The sequence below is a fragment of the Thalassophryne amazonica genome, chromosome 9 (assembly GCF_902500255.1).
Source record: "Thalassophryne amazonica chromosome 9, fThaAma1.1, whole genome shotgun sequence".
Lineage (NCBI taxonomy): Eukaryota > Metazoa > Chordata > Actinopteri > Batrachoidiformes > Batrachoididae > Thalassophryne > Thalassophryne amazonica.
The window spans coordinates 98,209,109-98,227,404 of NC_047111.1; the positions used below are offsets into that span (position 1 = coordinate 98,209,109).

Below are 18,296 nucleotides of genomic sequence, written 5' to 3' on the forward strand. Positions count from 1 at the left end.
ACTTTCTTGTCACCAAAAATGTATTTTAATGCTTGGTGTAAAAGGAGTACGACTAAATCTGATGGTGTTTGTAGTGGTGTCTGATTGCTATAAACAAAGTCCCATGCTCTGCTAATATTGAGAAGCAGTTTGTTTTATTTATTCCAAGTTAAAGCTAGTAAACTCCATCACCTCTGGTTCCCCTAAAACCGAAGTGAAAGGGGCAGTCGTTTGGAACTTACGAGGCCAGCTGTGTGTTGTTGACCAGATACTCCAGCGGGTAGCTGCAGCTGAACTTGTACAGCAGACCTGGCAGGTAGCTGATGACAGTGGGGGGATCTGGTGTGTCGATGTATCCTGATATGTTTCCAATCTGCACCAGCGACAAGTTCCCATAAGCGTTGGGACCTGGAGCTGTGGAGACCTGTAGCATACAGCACCACTGTGAGCGATACGCCATTATCTTATTCTGGGCACACTGGACAAGGGCCGATACGATCGGCCGTACTATTGAGCATACTAATGGACCTCACTAATCCTTAGCTCAGTCTCTCCTTATCTGAGCCTCCAAAAACTGCTCAGTACTCACAAAAACATGCCAGAGCAAGAGCAATATTCCCTTTAAACATCTTTAAACCACTTTTAAGAATTGTTTTTCACTCATCATCCTGACAGGGCTGCTAGGATCCACAGCAGCTTCTTCACCAAGATAACGAGAGCTGGATGTCATTCCAGCACAGAATAAACACACTGTGTCAGCATTAAAACACCGCCAGTGTGCACGAGACAGCTGGTTGGAAAGTGGGAAAGACTTTTGTTTTGTTAAATGTTTTCATCATCTCTTTGCATGTATTCTGCTTTTATTAATGATATGAAGTATGACACATTTACAGGTAAGAAGTTCACTCAGATCTGATGCATATTGCTGACGGAGTGCCTCAAACAACCAGTAGGGCCTGCTGAATGGTGTAAAGTTTCCACATCCAGTAGGGAGCAATAATGGCAGCCATCAAAATTCAGGGGATCAATTTTTTTAGAGTCAAAAATGTGTCCACTTTCAAAATGCCAATATGATGGTACACATTATGTCATAAAAAGTCCTGTATAGGCCAAAAGGTACATAGGTGTCTTCGCCTGATAGTCTGTTTCCCCCCTGGGTGGGACTCCAGTCCATCACAGATTACTTGTCCAACCACGGACAATACCCATTTACAGGTTGGGTAGACTGAGATGACACAATGCAGTGTTTTGTCCAAGGACAAAGACAGGTAGCATGACTGAGAACCAAACCCAGGTCAACATATTTGTACCCCAAGTCCTGTTCCACTGAGCTACCTACTCTAACATTGTTGAGGATCCTGTAAATTACAGACTGTCCCTGGTCAAATAAATTAAAGACTTTATGAAAATCAACACAGAGTGCAAAGAAGCATGGCAGATATTTGTGGTTAAGTTCAGTGAGTAGTTATAGGTCAGTAGTTGAATTCTTGGATGTAAAACCAGTGACTGGTGCAAACTTCTCAAACCGCTATCCCACTGAGCAACCTGATTGGTCTCACACATAGTAAATTCACAAGGGTTAAAATTTTATGTTGATGAAAAATGTCACACCAGAGTTACCTCTTTTTATACCCAGCTACAGTGGGGAAAATAAGTATTTGACCCCCTGTCAGTTTTGCAGGTTTTCCCACCTACAAAGAATGGAGAGGTCTGTAATTTTTATCGTAGGTACACTGTTGTGTGGACCGCCAGAAGAGGAGGTACTGCTGGCCCACCACCAGAGGGCGCCCTGTCTGGAGTGCGGGCTCCAGGCACCAGAGGGCGCAGCCGCCTCACAGGAGCAGCCAGGGTGACAGCTGTCACGCATCACCTGCAACAGCTGTTACCAATCACCTGATCAGCAGGGGTACATCAGCAGGACGACGTCTCCACCTCTTTGCCGAGATATCGCTTTACCTGGAAGGTAACGTTCTCAGCTGACTGTGAGATCTTTCGACAGTAAGCTTTTGTGACTTTTGTGCATAGTATAGCAGACTCTTTTTCCAACGAGAGGTGGAGGTAGTTTTCCTGCCGTGTGGATTGCTGGGTGCATACGCGCCCACATTTAATTGTTTTTGTTCCTCGCCAGCAGTACCAGGTCCGACACGCGGAGGCAGTGGCCACCTGGGAGTTCGGGACTTGGCGGCTCCAGTATTCCCGGGGTCTGGTGGCGGAGGAAATCGTGTGGTTCCGGTTCTGCTTTGGACAGACGTCTTCTATCTTCGAGCCTGCCCACACGACACCTTTTGTGATTTGGCTTTTTGTCTATTGTGTAATCTGTTGTGTTTGTTGTGCCCATTCACAACAGTAAAGTGTTGTTATTTGACTTCCTCCATTGTCCGTTCATTTGCGCCCCCTGTTGTGGGTCCGTGTACCTACACTATCCCAACAGGATATCTCGGCCAACGTCATGGACCCCGAGGGGCGTCAACCGACCGTTGAATGGCCAATGGAAGAGCAGGGTGCACAGGCGTCTGCAGGAGGAATGATCGGTGAGTTGCAGCGAATCCTCACCGCTTTTACGGCTCGGCTGGATCTGATGACCGAGCAGAATGTCCTCCTTAACCGCAGGGTGGAGGCTCTCGCCGCGCAGGTGGAAGCGCGCCCTCAGGGCGCTGCTGCGGCTCCCCCTCCTGTCGATCCTGTGCGCAATAGTGACGTTCCACAGGTCGTTCAACGACCCCTCCTACCTTCCCCTGAAGCATACATAAGCCCTCCAGAACCGTACGGGGGTTGTGTGGAGACATGCGCGGACTTTCTTATGCAGTGTTCGCTCGTCTTCGCACAACGTCCCGTCATGTACGCGACTGATGCTAGTAAGATAGCTTATGTGATTAATCTGCTTCGCGGCGAGGCACGCGCTTGGGCTACAGCGCTCTGGGAGCAAAATTCACGGCTCCTTCTGACATATGATGGGTTTGTGAGGGAGTTCAGAACAGTGTTCGATCACCCAAATAGAGGAGAGACCGCTTCAGCCGTGCTGCTGTCAATGAGACAGGGGCGCCGGAGCGCAGCTGCTTATGCAGTCGACTTCCGCATCGCGGCTGCGAGGTCCGGCTGGAATAGCACTGCCCTCCGCGCCGCCTTCGTAAACGGACTATCGTTGGTCCTGAAGGAGCACCTGGTGGCCAAGGACGAACCGCGGGATTTAGACGGGCTTATTGATCTCATTATACGATTAGACAATCGGTTAGAAGAACGCCGTTGGGAACGAGACGAAGGGCGTGGCCGGGCACGCGCCGTCCCTCTCCCTTCCGGTTCCAACCGAGTTCCACCCTCCCCACGCTCCATGGCCTCTACGCTCCGTGTGGTGACAGCTCCCCCTGCTGACGAAGCTATGGACACGAGCAGGGCCACATTTAGGGCACCAGATAGACAGAGGAGGCTGGCCCGCGGAGCGTGCTTTGTTTGTGGCTCAATAGAGCATCAAGTGAGGGACTGCCCCAAGCGGTTAAACACCAACGCCCGCCCCTAGACACTGGGTTAGGGGTGGGCCAAAACATTCACGTGGGACATACCCATATTGCCACACGACTCCCAGTGACAATCCTTTATGAGGATTTAACCCTGAAGGCCCCAGCACTGGTGGACACAGGCTCTGAAGGGAATCTGTTAGACAGCAGATGGGCCAGGGAGATAGGGCTCCCCCTGGTGGCGCTTACCTCGCCTGTGCAGGTGCGGGCACTAGATGGCTCCCTACTCCCTATAATCACACATAAGACACCACCAGTAACTCTGGTGGTGTCAGGGAATCACCGGGAGGAGATCGAGTTTTTTGTGACTCCTGCCACCTCCCGTGTGATTCTAGGGTTCCCCTGGATGTTAAAACACAATCCCCGGATCGATTGGCCGTCCGGGGTAGTGGTTCAGTGGAGCGAGACCTGCCATCGGGTATGTTTAGGTTCCTCGGTTCCTCCCGGTTCCCAGGCTAAGGAGGAGGTCAGAGTCCCGCCCAATCTAGGGACGGTGCCGGTGGAGTACCATGACCTTGTGGATGTGTTCAGTAAGGATCTGGCGCTCACCCTTCCCCCCCACCGTCCGTACGATTGTGCCATTGATTTGGTTCCAGGTGTTGAGTTCCCGTCCAGCAGGCTGTACAACCTCTCATGACCTGAGTGCGAATCGATGGAGACCTACATCCGGGACTCTTTAGCCGCCGGGTTGATCCGGAATTCCACCTCCCCGATGGGTGCAGGTTTCTTTTTTGTGGGTAAAAAAGACGGTGGACTTCGTCCATGCATTGATTATAGGGGGCTGAACGAAATCACGGTTCGTAATCGATACCCGTTGCCCCTGTTGGATTCAGTGTTCACGCCCCTGCATGGAGCCCAAATATTCACTAAGCTAGATCTTAGAAATGCGTATCACCTGGTTCGGATCCGGAAGGGAGACGAGTGGAAGACGGCATTTAACACCCCCTTAGGTCACTTTGAGTACCTGGTCATGCCGTTCGGCCTCACAAACGCCCCCGCGACGTTCCAAGCATTAGTTAATGATGTCTTGCGGGATTTCCTGCACCGATTCGTTTTCGTATATCTAGACGATATACTCATCTTTTCTCCAGATCTTGAGACTCATGTCCGGCATGTACGTCAGGTCCTGCAGCGGTTGTTGGAGAACCGGCTGTTTGTGAAGGGCGAGAAGTGTGAGTTTCACCGCACATCTTTGTCCTTCCTGGGGTTTATCATCTCCCCCAACTCCGTCGCTCCTGATCCGGCCAAGGTTGCGGCAGTGAGAGACTGGCCCCAACCCACTAGCCGTAGGAAGCTGCAACAGTTCCTCGGCTTTGCAAATTTCTACAGGAGGTTCATTAAGGGCTACAGTCAGGTAGTTAGCCCCCTGACAGCCCTGACCTCACCAAAAGTCCCCTTCACCTGGTCGGATCGTTGCGATGCCGCGTTCAAGGAGTTGAAACGGCACTTCTCGTCTGCACCCGTTCTGGTGCAGCCCGATCCTAGTCGCCAGTTAGTGGTTGAAGTGGACGCCTCGGACTCAGGGATAGGAGCTGTGCTTTCCCAGAGCGGGAAGACCGATAAGGTCCTTCACCCGTGTGCCTATTTTTCCCGCAGGTTGACCCCGGCCGAACGGAACTATGACGTCGGCAATCGAGAACTACTTGCGGTGAAAGAGGCTCTTGAGGAGTGGAGACATCTGTTGGAGGGAACGTCTGTGCCATTCACGGTTTTCACTGACCACCGGAACCTGGAGTATATCAGGACCGCCAAGCGGCTGAACCCCAGGCAAGCCCGCTGGTCACTGTTCTTCGGACGTTTTGACTTCCGGATCACCTACCGTCCCGGGACCAAAAACCAGAGATCGGATGCCTTGTCCCGGGTACATGAAGATGAAGTCAAAGCGGAGTTGTCGGCTCCACCGGAACCCATCATCCCGGAGTCCACTATCGTGGCCACCCTCACCTGGGACGTAGAGAGAACCGTCCGAGGGGCCCTGGCACGAAGCCCGGACCCCGGAACTGGGCCGAAGAACAAACTATACGTCCCACCAGAAGCTAGGGCTACAGTCCTGGACTTCTGTCACGGCTCCAAGCTCTCCTGTCATCCAGGGGTGCGAAGAACCGTGGCAGTTGTCCGGCAGCGCTTCTGGTGGGCGTCCCTAGAGGCCGACGTCCGGGATTATATCCAGGCCTGCACCACCTGCGCCAGCGGCAAGGCGGACCATCGCAGGGCATCAGGACTACTCCAGCCGCTGCCTGTGCCTCATCGCCCCTGGTCCCACATCGGCCTGGATTTTGTCACGGGCCTCCTGCCGTCCCAGGGTAACACCACCATCCTCACGATAGTGGACCGATTCTCCAAGGCGGCCCACTTCGTGGCCCTCCCGAAGCTCCCAACAGCCCAGGAGACAGTGGACCTCCTGGTCCACCACGTCGTCCGGCTGTATGGGATTCCAACAGACATCGTCTCCGATCGCGGTCCCCAGTTCTCCTCGCAAGTCTGGAGGAGCTTCTGCCGGGAACTGGGGGCCACGGTGAGTCTCTCGTCCGGGTACCACCCTCAGACCAACGGGCAAGCAGAACGGGTAAACCAGGAGGTGGAACAGGCCTTGCGCTGCGTGACTGCCGTGCACCCGGCGGCCTGGAGTACCCATTTGGCCTGGATCGAGTATGCCCATAACAGCCAGGTGTCTTCAGCCACCGGCCTCTCCCCTTTTGAGGTGTGTCTGGGGTATCAGCCCCCGTTGTTTCCGGTGGTTGAGGGAGAGGTCGGTGTGCCCTCGGTCCAGGCCCACCTACGGAAGTGCCGTCGGGTGTGGCGTGCCGCCCGTTCTGCTCTGCTGAAGGCCCGGACGAGAGCAAAATCCCATGCAGACCGTCGGCGGACCCCGGCCCCTGCGTATCGGCCAGGGCAGGAGGTGTGGTTATCCACAAAGGACATTCCCCTCAAAGTGGACTCCCCCAAGCTACAGGACCGTTATATCGGCCCCTTCAAGATCCTTAAGGTCATCAGTCCAGCCGCAGTGAGGCTTCAGCTTCCGGCCTCACTGCGGATCCATCCTGTGTTTCATGTGTCCCGTGTTAAACCGCATCACACCTCACCCCTCTGTACTCCGGGTCCGGCGCCGCCTCCTGCCCGGATCATCGATGGCGAGCCGGCTTGGACTGTACGCCGGCTCTTGGATGTCCGTAGGATGGGCCGGGGCTTCCAGTATTTGGTGGACTGGGAGGGGTACGGTCCCGAAGAACGCTCCTGGGTGAAGAGGAGCTTCATCCTGGACCCGGCCCTCCTGGCCGATTTCTACCGCCGCCACCCGGACAAGCCTGGTCAGGTGCCAGGAGGCGCCCGTTGAGGGGGGGGTCCTGTTGTGTGGGCCGCCAGAAGAGGAGGTACTGCTGGCCCACCACCAGAGGGCGCCCTGTCTGGAGTGAGGGCTCCAGGCACCAGAGGGCGCAGCCGCCTCACAGGAGCAGCCAGGGTGACAGCTGTCACGCATCACCTGCAACAGCTGTTACCAATCACCTGATCAGCAGGGGTACATCAGCAGGACGACGTCTCCACCTCTTTGCCGAGATATCGCTTTACCTGGAAGGTAACGTTCTCAGCTGACTGTGAGATCTTTCGACAGTAACCTTTTGTGACTTTTGTGCATAGTATAGCAGACTCTTTTTCCAACGAGAGGTGGAGGTAGTTTTCCTGCCGTGTGGATTGCTAGGTGCATACGCGCCCACATTTAATTGTTTTTGTTCCTCGCCAGCAGTACCAGGTCCGACACGCGGAGGCAGTGGCCACCTGGGAGTTCGGGACTTGGCGGCTCCAGTATTCCCGGGGTCTGGTGGCGGAGGAAATCGTGTGGTTCCGGTTCTGCTTTGGACAGACGTCTTCTATCTTCGAGCCTGCCCACACGACACCTTTTGTGATTTGGCTTTTTGTCTATTGTGTAATCTGTTGTGTTGTGCCCATTCACAACAGTAAAGTGTTGTTATTTGACTTCCTCCATTGTCCGTTCATTTGCGCCCCCTGTTGTGGGTCCGTGTACCTACACTTTCCCAACATACACTTCAACTGTGAGAGACAGAATCTAAAAAAAATCCAGAAAATCACATTGCATGATTTTTAAATAATTAATTTGCATTTTATTGCATAAAATATGTATTTGACCCCCTAGAAAAACAGAGCTTAACAATTCGTACAGAAACATTTGTCTGCCATTACAGAGGTCAGACCTTTCCTGTAGTTCTTGACCAAGTTTTCACACACTGCGGCAGGGATTTTGGTCCACTCCTCCATACAGATCTTCTCCAAATCTTTCAGGTTTGGAGTTTCAGCTCCCTCCAAAGATTTTCTATTGAGTTCAGGTCTGGAGACTGGCCAGGCCACTCCAGGACCTTGAAATGCTTCTTACAGAGCCCCTCCTTAGTTGCCCTGGCTGTGTGTTTGGGGTCATTGTCATGTTGGAAGACCCAGCCATGACCCATCTTCAATGCTCTTACTGAGGGAAGGAGGTTGTTTGCCAAAATCTCACAATACATGACCCCATCCTTCCTCCCTTCAATACAGTGCAGTCGCCCTGTCCACTTTGCAGAAGAGCACCCCCAGAGTATGATGTTTCCACCCTCATGCTTCGCGGGTGGGATGGTTTTCTTGGGGTTGTTCTCATCCTCTAAACATGGTAAGTGGAGTTGATTCCAAAAAGCTCTATTCTGGTCTCATCTGACCACATGACCTTCTCCTATGCCACCTCTGGATCATCCAGATGGTCATTGGTGAACTTCAAACAGGCCTGGACATGTGCTGGCTTGAGCAGGGGGACCTTGCTGCCCTGCAAGATTTTAAACCATGACAGCATCATGTGTTACTAATGTAATCTTTGTGACTGTGGTCCCAGCTCTCTTCAGGTCATTGACCAGGTCCTCCTGTGTAGTTCTGAGCTTTCTCAGAATCATCCTTACCCCACAGAGTGAGATCTTGCATGGAATCCCAGACCGAGTGAGATTGACAGTCATCTTGTGTTTCTTCCACTTTCTAATAAATAACCAGAACAGTTGTTGTCTTCTACCAAGCTGCTTGCCTGTTGTCCTGTAGTCCATCCCGGCATTATGCAGGTCTACAGTTTTGTCCCTGGTGTCCTTAGACAGCTCTTTGGTCTTGGCTATGGTGGACAGGTTGGAGTGTGATTGACTGAGTGTGTGAACAGGTGTCTTTTATACAGGTAACAAGTTCAAACAGGTGCAATTAATACAGGTAAAGAGTGCAGAATAAGAGGGCTTCTTAAAGAAAAATTAACAGGTCTGTGAGAACCAGAATTCTTGCTGGTTGGTAGGGGGTCAACTACTTATTTTATGCAATAAAATGCAAATTAATTATTTAAAAATCATACAATGTGATTTTCTGGATTTTTATTTATTTTTTATTTTTTAGATTCTGTCTTTCACAGTTGAAGTGTACCTACGATAAAAATTACAGACCTCTCCATTCTTTGTAGGTGGGAAAACCTGCAAAACTGACATGGGGTCAAATACTTATTTTCCCCACTGTACATAACTAAATAGTTGTGGTCAACAATGGCCCTTAAAGCCATTTTTTGTGAAATCAACAACGTCGATGCTCGTTTGATGATTTGGAATTTTCAGCATCCTGCTTTCACCTCTATGAGAAATGACTCCACATCTTCAGTTTGCATCTGACAGCCACAAATTAATGCTGACCATTTCTTATGTGGGCCTGGTAAGTACACTGAACAAAAATATAAACGCAATACTTTTGTTTTTGTTCCCATTTTTCATGATCTGAACTCAAAGATCTAAAACATATTCTATATGCACAAAAGACCTATTTCTCTCAAATATTGTTCACAAATCTGTCTAAACCTGTGTTAGTGAGCACTTCTCCTTTGCTGAGATTATCGAGCCCACCTCACAGGTGGGGCATATCAAGATGCTAATTAGACAGCATGATTATTGCACAGGGGTGTCTTAGGGTGGCCACAATAACAGGCCACTCTGAAATGTGTAGTTTTACTTTATGGGGAGGGGGGCAGAAAACCAGTCAGTATCCGGTGTGACCACCACTTGCCTCACGCAGTGCAACACATCTCCTTCGCACAGAGTTGATCAGCAGCCAGACGCCATCTAATGTGAGCATTTGTCCACTCAAGTCAGATGATGAACTGCAGTCAGGTCGAGACCCCAGTGAGGACAATGAGCATGCAGATGAGCTTCTCTGAGATGGTTTCTGACAGTTTATGCAGACATTCTTTGGTTATGCAAACCGATTGTTGCAGCAGCTGTCCTGGTGGCTGGTCTCAGATGATCTTGGAGGTGAACATGCTGGATGTGGGGGTCCAGGCTGGTGTGGTTACATCAATCAATCAATCAATCAACTTTTTTCTTATATAGCGCCAAATCACAACAAACAGTTGCCCCAAAGCGCTCCATATTGCAAGGCAAGGCCATACAATAATTATGAAAAACCCCAACGGTCAAAACGACCCCCTATGAGCAAGCACTTGGCAACAGTGGGAAGGAAAAACTCCCTTTTAACAGGAAGAAACCTCCAGCAGAACCAGGCTCAGGGAGGGGCAGTCTTCTGCTGAGACTGGTTGGGGCTGAGGGAAAAAAACAGGAAAAAGACATGCCGTGAAGGGGGGCAGAGATCGATCACTAATGATTAAATGCAGAGTGATGCATACGGAGCAAAAAGAGAAAGAAACAGTGCATCATGGGAACCCCCCACAGTCTACGTCTAAAGCAACATAACCAAGGGATGGTCCAGGGTCACCCAATCCAGCCCTAACTATAAGCCTTAGCGAAAAGGAAAGTTTTAAGCCTAATCTTAAAAGTAGAGAGGGTATCTGTCTCCCTGATCTGAATTGGGAGCTGGTTCCACAGGAGAGGAGCCTGAAAGCTGAAGGCTCTGCCTCCCATTCTACTCTTACAAACCCTAGGAACTACAAGTAAGCCCGCAGTCTGAGAACGAAGCGCTCTAATGGGGTAATATGGTACTACGAGGTCCCTAAGATAAGATGGGACCTGATTATTCAAAACCTTATAAGTAAGAAGAAGAATTTTAAATTCTATTCTAGAATTAACAGGAAGCCAATGAAGAGAGGCCAACACGGGTGAGATATGCTCTCTCCTGCTAGTCCCCGTCAGTACTCTAGCTGCAGCATTCTGAACCAACTGAAGGCTTTTTAGGGAACTTTTAGGACAACCTGATAATAATGAATTACAATAGTCCAGCCTAGAGGAAATAAATGCATGAATTAGTTTTTCAGCATCACTCTGAGACAAGACCTTTCTGATTTTAGAGATATTGCGTAAATGCAAAAAGGCAGTCCTACATATTTGTTTAATATGCGCTTTGAATGACATATCCTGATCAAAAATGACTCCAAGATTTCTCACAGTATTACTAGAGATCAGGGAAATGCCATCCAGAGTAACGATCTGGTTAGACACCATGCTTCTAAGATTTGTGGGGCCAAGTACAATAACTTCAGTTTTATCTGAGTTTAAAAGCAGGAAATTAGAGGTCATCCATGTCTTTATGTCTGTAAGACAATCCTGCAGTTTAGCTAATTGGTGTGTATCCTCTGGCTTCATGGATAGATAAAGCTGGGTATCATCTGCGTAACAATGAAAATTTAAGCAATACCGTCTAATAATACTGCCTAAGGGAAGCATGTATAAAGTGAATAAAATTGGTCCTAGCACAGAACCTTGTGGAACTCCATAATTAACTTTAGTCTGTGAAGAAGATTCCCCATTTACATGAACAAACTGTAATCTATTAGACAAATATGATTCAAACCACCGCAGCGCAGTGCCTTTAATACCTATGACATGCTCTAATCTCTGTAATAAAATTTTATGGTCAACAGTATCAAAAGCAGCACTGAGGTCTAACAGAACAAGCACAGAGATGAGTCCACTGTCTGAAGCCATAAGAAGATCATTTGTAACCTTCACTAATGCTGTTTCTGTACTATGATGAATTCTAAAACCTGACTGAAACTCTTCAAATAGACCATTCCTCTGCAGGTGATCAGTTAGCTGTTTTACAACTACCCTCTCAAGAATCTTTGAGAGAAAAGGAAGGTTGGAAATTGGCCTATAATTAGCTAAGATAGCTGGGTCAAGTGATGGCTTTTTAAGTAATGGTTTAATTACTGCCACCTTAAAGGCCTGTGGTACATAACCAACTAACAAAGATAGATTGATCATATTTAAGATTGAAGCATTAAATAATGGTAGGACTTCCTTGAGCAGCCTGGCAGGAATGGGGTCCAATAAACATGCCGATGGTTTGGACGAAGCAACCAATGAAAATAACTCAGACAGAACAACCGGAGAGAAAGAGTCTAACCAAATACCGGCATCACTGAAAGCAGCCAAAGTGGTCTGCATGTGGTCTGCGGTTGTGAGGCCGGTTGGATGTATTGCCAGATTCTCTGAAACAGCTTTGGAGACTACTTATGGTAGAGAAATGATCATTCAACTCACGGGCAACCGCTCCGGTGGACATTCCTGCAGTCAGCATGCCAATTGCATGCTCCCTCAATTTTGTGACATCTGTGGCATTGTGCTGTGTGATAAAACTGAACATTTCAGAGTGGCCTTTTATTTTGGCCAGCGTAAGGCACACCTGTGCACTAATCATGCTGTCTAATCAGCATCTTGATATGCCACACCTGTGAGGTGGGATGGATTATCTTGGCAAAGAAGAAATGCTCACTAACACAGATTTACACAGATTTGTGAAGAATATTTGAGAGAAATAGGTCTTTTGTGTATATAAAAAACGTTTTAGATCTTCAGTTCATGAAAAATGGGAGCAAAAACAAAAGTGTTGCATTTATATTTTTGTTCAGTGCACAGTACATTTTGCTGAGTAAATTATACTCTGCCAGGATAACATTTAGTCCCAGTCTAAATAGAGTAAAATACACTCTATTACAGAGTCAAATCAGCTCTACTGTCTTGTCAAATCAAGTGTTTCTACTCCAATAAGAGTTGATTTTACACTGTGATAGAGTTGATTTAGCACTCAGCAAAATTTACTGTGTGTAAATGTAAATTTTCAAAATATTGTCACATTGTGGTAACATTAGCACAAAATGTGGGTGGGGAAGATGAAAGAACAGCACCTGTCCAACTTTCATTTCCAACACTGAGGTGCCTTTAAGCAAGGTCTTGATTCATATTCGAAGCCTTTGTAAGAGCCTAGAGATGTACCTCCTAAAATGCAATGAGTTTCTTAACATGATTCTTCAATAATAAAAGCGAACATCTTGCAAATCCTAAATTACAAAAAGCATACAATGAGCATAAAAATAATTCAAATCTGGTGAATTTTGCAAACAGAACAACTGAAAAAGCTATTTGGTTTTTCATCTGTAACATCCCATAGACATATTTGCCACCTGCTGGATGGTTAGTGGATACTGGATTAATGATGGATTAGGCAGGTATTGTTTGAAGTGAGAGAGATGGGATATTTATGCACAGAAATGTACTAAATCAAAGACATGAACTGTTTCACAGCAGTTACATTCTGAAATGTAAGCATGGCCATACTTTGGCACAACCCAGTAGAACGGACTGTGATGAATTTAGCTGGGAAAGAAAAAGAGAGCGCCGGAGATAGTCAAGGTAGGCACGAGGTGAATGGGGTCCGTGAAAAGAGAGAGAGAGAGAGAGAGAGAGAGAGAGAGAGAGAGAGAGAGAGAGAGAGAGAGAGAGAGAGAGAGAGCTTTTTAGCACAGAAATTTTATAAATCAAAAAAAAAAAAAAGCAGTAGTTTGTAATTGTTTCACAGTGGTTATATTTCACATATCAAATAACAATCCCAACTTCACACAACCCTGCAGAAAGGATTTTATATGAATGTACCCAACACATCTTCCTCCTTTTTCTTTACCTCTCATTGTAAGCATGGTTTTGAAGGTAGAAATTAGTCTGTATGTCATTTTCTTTCAATTCCAAAGCCTGGGTTTGGTTGCCACCAAGGCATTTAAAAAGATAAAATCACAACAATTACAGCATTACCATTCCTGTTCTTCTTACCACGAGGGAATTGCTGCAGGATTCCAGCGTGGCCAGGCTGATACTAAAGATTACAACAGTCGGGAAAGTGTTGTTATTGATGAATCCGCGGCAGTGGGCATCTCCATGGCGACCGTTGAGGGCAAGGTCAGTGTCGGTGTAGCCGGAGAATAGGACGGGGCAAAAGTTGACCTTGAGGGTGATAGTTTGCACTCCGCAGTAGACACTAATGTCCCTCTCAGCTGCAGGAAACAGACATGTACAAGTGAACATGGGATGTGGCACAAGGTTTTTTTTTCTCAGAGACAAGTGAAAGTGAAAAAGACATTTTCTCAACCACTTTCATGTATCTATATACAATAATAGGCAAGGGGCCTCTGTTTGCATGTGTGTGTATGGCTTCGATCACGGAGAAACTGGGGAGAGCTGACATTTTCCGTTTCTTATGCTTATTTATTTTGGGTGAAGGATGAACGCCACCAAAACGGAAAGTTGATAGAACTAATATTTTTGGAGAAACTACAGACATCAGGTAACATTGCTAATTACACTTTGGACTAACACACCATTCCAGCAGGGGCGGTAAATCAACTTTAGATTAAAAGCATGAGTGCGTGCATGTGTGATTTTTTTTTTTAGTAACTTCAATGTAAATAATAATATAATTGTAAATACGATAAAAATACATGGATGACACAAGAAAGTGTCTATTTAAAAATCAAATGACAAAACAGAAGTAAAAATAAAATAATAATAATAATAATAGTATTGAGAATAATAATCATCATAATAATGATAATAATAATACTGTGTTTGTTATAAGAAGAACCTAAAAAATTTATAAATACATTAAGACAGTAAATTAACATTACAAAAAATTATGTAATTAACAGGAAAAAGGGGTTGAGTTCTTCTTCTAAGGTCTAAGGTTCTAAAAACATTCTGGACTCACATGCCATTCCAACTCTTTACAGAAACTATGCACAATTTATTACCATACTTGAAAAATGTCAGCTACCTGTTTTAAAAAATTACCCAATCTAGTAAAAATAGTATTGTTTTGAATTGTCATACAACATCATAACAATATCAAGAACAATTTAGATTTCTTGAAACATTTTTAAAACACTCTCAAAGTGAAAGCAGATCTTTTCTACAATCTGATCGAAATGACAAAAAAAAAAAAAATATGTATTGTGATCGATTTAACCAAAATGAAAGAGATTTGTTTCAGTGGAATTTTTCTGGTGTCCATCACCTGACTTGTGCTTTTCAATCATCTGGTCACTGAGTTGTTTGAATGTTATTTGGTCTTTGTGTAGGCTTTGCTATAAGACTGAGTCATTACAAATTAGGCTATCTAGATACCAGTACCTTACACAGCCAAGTAATTGACATTGGATTCATTTGACAACTTTTAATGACGATGGCTTTAAACATGATGAGTTATGTTCTATGTATGCCTGTATAGTGTGTTATACATTTATCATTTATTTCATTTTATTCATGCTGTAGAAATTTGTTTTCACTTTGACACTAAAGTGTAAAATTTAAAAATTATTGTACAGTCAGGTCCACAGGTATTTGGACAAGTGCACAGTTTTTAGATTTATTTATTTATTTTTGCCTCTGTTCACCACCACAGTGGAGTTGAAATCAAAGCATCATGATGTGCTTTTCACATAGACTTTTCACTTTAATTCAAAGGATTTTAAAAAATATAGCATTAGCCGTTTAGGAATTACAGCCTTTTCTACAAACAGCCTATTTTCAAAAACTATAAGTAATTCAATTTGGTAAAATTGCTAAGTCATGGGGAGGGCTACATTCCCAAGCCAATGAATACACCTTGGGATTAATTTATGTCAGACATTAAGAAATTCAAATAATATGCAACTTCATGGTGAATCTGACACAAGTGAGGGAGGTCACCAGTGCACTCATGACCTCTCTGAGTTAGTTATCGGCTTCTGTGGCTGTGACCGGAGAAACTGTGCATAGGGCTCTGTGGTTGTATCGCCACTCACAGCTTCACGTTGGCGTGGATTTCATAGGATTTTATTCTGTTAAAACAGATCAAGTGTCCCATGTGCCATCTGGTAAGCTGGAGCTGAAATTTCATGTCTCCTTTTTCAGAAAATTCTTCATTGTGCCACTCCACCATGAAGCAGCAACTGATGATACAACAGAAGAAAGTTGGACAACACGCAACTTCTACAATAACTCCTTCAAAGTTATTATGTAAAAAATGTCTGTATTTCCTAAATAGTGATATTTTTGTTAGACACCTTGAATTAAAACTACAAGAACATACTGATTACTGACTGTTGAATTTCAACTCCATTGTAGAGGTTTACAGAGGATTCATTACAAAAATTGTGTCATTGGCCAAATACTAATGGACATGACTGTATAAACAAGGCAAGTTTTTCTTTTGTTGTAATATCATGAAAAAAAATTTAAAACATATATAAACCTCAATGTTTGTAAAAGGGGGAAATAAATTGAGCTTTGTAAGTGATTAAAGATGATAAGAAATACAATAATAATAATAATAATTTATTATTATTATTATTATTATTATTATTGTTGTTGTTGTTGTTGTTAATATTACTAATTTATTATTGTTAATATTAATAATTTATTATTGAAATTATTAATTACAATTTATTTAAAAAATGTATGAATGTCACATGGTTACAGTTTTAAAAAGTATTTGCAGTAAAATGAAATCATGAAATGTTGCACTGGGAAAATAAATGTTGCTGATTTCCCTTGAAAGGTTTTTTTTTTAATGAATAAATAAAAATATATACATAGAGCTGAAATCTTTCTGATTTTCTTTGGGTTCCTCACCAGGGAAACGGCTGTGAAAGTTGCCGTCACAGTTGTATCCGTTGAACTGAGCTCCAGACGATAGTGCGTTACTAAAGAGTAAAAAAATCAAAATATATGTTCCATTTCAGCACCTGAAAAACAGAGAGTTTTCACTTAAAACAAGGAATTCAGCTTTTACACTTCCTCTGCCACTTTTGCAAAAAATAAAACCATAAAATGTGCCAGAAAGTGAAACAGAAATCTATCATTTATTTACTTATTTATTTATTTGTTGTTGTTGTTGCTGCTCTGTAACACTTGAAACAGACCCCTGTTCTCACAGTGAAATCAGAGGCGAAAAGCTTCCCAACAGATTTCTGTCATCTCGTAACAGTTCTGACTTCACAGGAACATCTTTCATTTGCCTGCCAAACCGTATCAAAGCAGACAAAATGTCACACTGAATTATTTTTGAACACCTGCAGTTTTGGCATCAAAGTTCGGAGAAATGACTTTGGACAATGTGCAGTCATTTCTACAGCAGATGGCTTATCTCTGTGTGAGCACATCGCATTGTCCTCTTATCAGATAATTGTTGTCCATCACTGATAAGAGTCTTACTTCTCAGGAAATGCCTAAATTAAAACAGAAATTCCACCGCCGCAACTTAACATCTCTATTGCTGAAGGTAGACGCTGCTGTTCGGGACGGCTTGAGTTAAAAATGACCCACTCACCCTGGTTCCTGGAAGCCGGCGAGTCAACGGTTCTCCATAAGCTTGGGCCAGGTGATGGAATGGTCCACACAGCATCCCTTCCTGCCAACTAGAAACAGGACTCGGGAGCAGGGGGGGAAAAGGGAGCCTACACATAAGAGATTCATTATTTGAACATGTCAACAAAAAAGGGCTGTCCAGACCCAACATGGGAAAGTCCATCAAATCTGAATGTGTTATACAAATCCTTTCACGTCGGCAGAAACATGAGCAGGTTTTGAAGTTTCCCACTCATATCCTTTCGGCCCAATCTGGCTCTGTCACTGCTCACAAATGGTTTGACGCCGCAAGAGGTCCAGCAACGGTAGGGGGGAGCAAATTATCTTTTCATCGCTCCAGTGGCCCTCGCTTGCTGACTGAGCCATTCCTTTCTGCCTCAGCCAGTCGGGGAGCGCAAAGGCCACCGAGCGGGCCCTCTGCCCCGTTAATCCACACTTTTTATGCTTTGTGTAGGCCGCTTCTCAGTCAGCACCAGCGGCAAAGGCAATCTGCTCGGCGGAACTTCGAACCGCTGCCGGCCTACCACTTGATCCTCAAAATTTGATTCCCGGTCACAGGACCCCCACAGAAAGACAGCAAAGTAAAAAGCAAAGTTCATGGAGTTTCAAGAGATTAGCCCTCGTCGTCGCGTCTTCCATATGACCGGCCGCATATGAGGTGGAGTGAGAATCAGACAGACGACACTCTTGAATACTGAGAATATGGAATTTAATCTGCAGTTTGGAGCAACCATCTCAATTTAGGTCAAATAGAAAACAATCGAGCCATTTGTTGTCAAGAGTTACAATAATCTGCATAGGGGACCTTACCCACCAGTGTCACTTTGGAATCAGACATTTTGAGTTCATGTGGGAGGTTTTGGGGGGAGAAAAAGTTGACTTACTTCCAAAACTAAACTTAGAAGTAAAACCCAAGTTATTTTACCCAATTAGATTCACTTAACTTGGGTTTTGCTTGTTAAAGATACATACATAACATTTGCAGTATATTCAACTTGCAGGGAATAAACAAGTGTGAAGTATGCAAAAGTACACAAAATCAGTACTAAAGATTGATATAGAAACTTTTTATAGACACTAAACCAATATGTGTCATATTTATCAATTTATTAAACATTACAAGCAGTGGTGGGCTTGGTGGCCATCAGACCTCAGCTTTGGAAGCTCATTTCATGTTCCATGTAAT

The 18,296-nt window shown here is 45.3% G+C and overlaps 1 protein-coding gene across 1 annotated transcript in view; it reads right to left on the reverse strand.

Moving 5' to 3' along the window:
* The window catches only part of zpld1a (zona pellucida-like domain containing 1a), a gene marked incomplete at its 5' end in the record, with an annotated part of 82,266 nt that extends 65,794 nt beyond the window's left edge, over positions 1-16,472 (reverse strand). Inside the window, 3 exons of the mRNA XM_034177465.1 lie at positions 222-403; positions 13,541-13,761; positions 16,376-16,472. Coding sequence (XP_034033356.1) covers positions 222-403; positions 13,541-13,761; positions 16,376-16,472 — 500 coding nt within the window. The remainder of the gene's footprint in view (positions 1-221; positions 404-13,540; positions 13,762-16,375) is intronic.
* Positions 16,473-18,296: the final 1,824 nt, after the last annotated feature.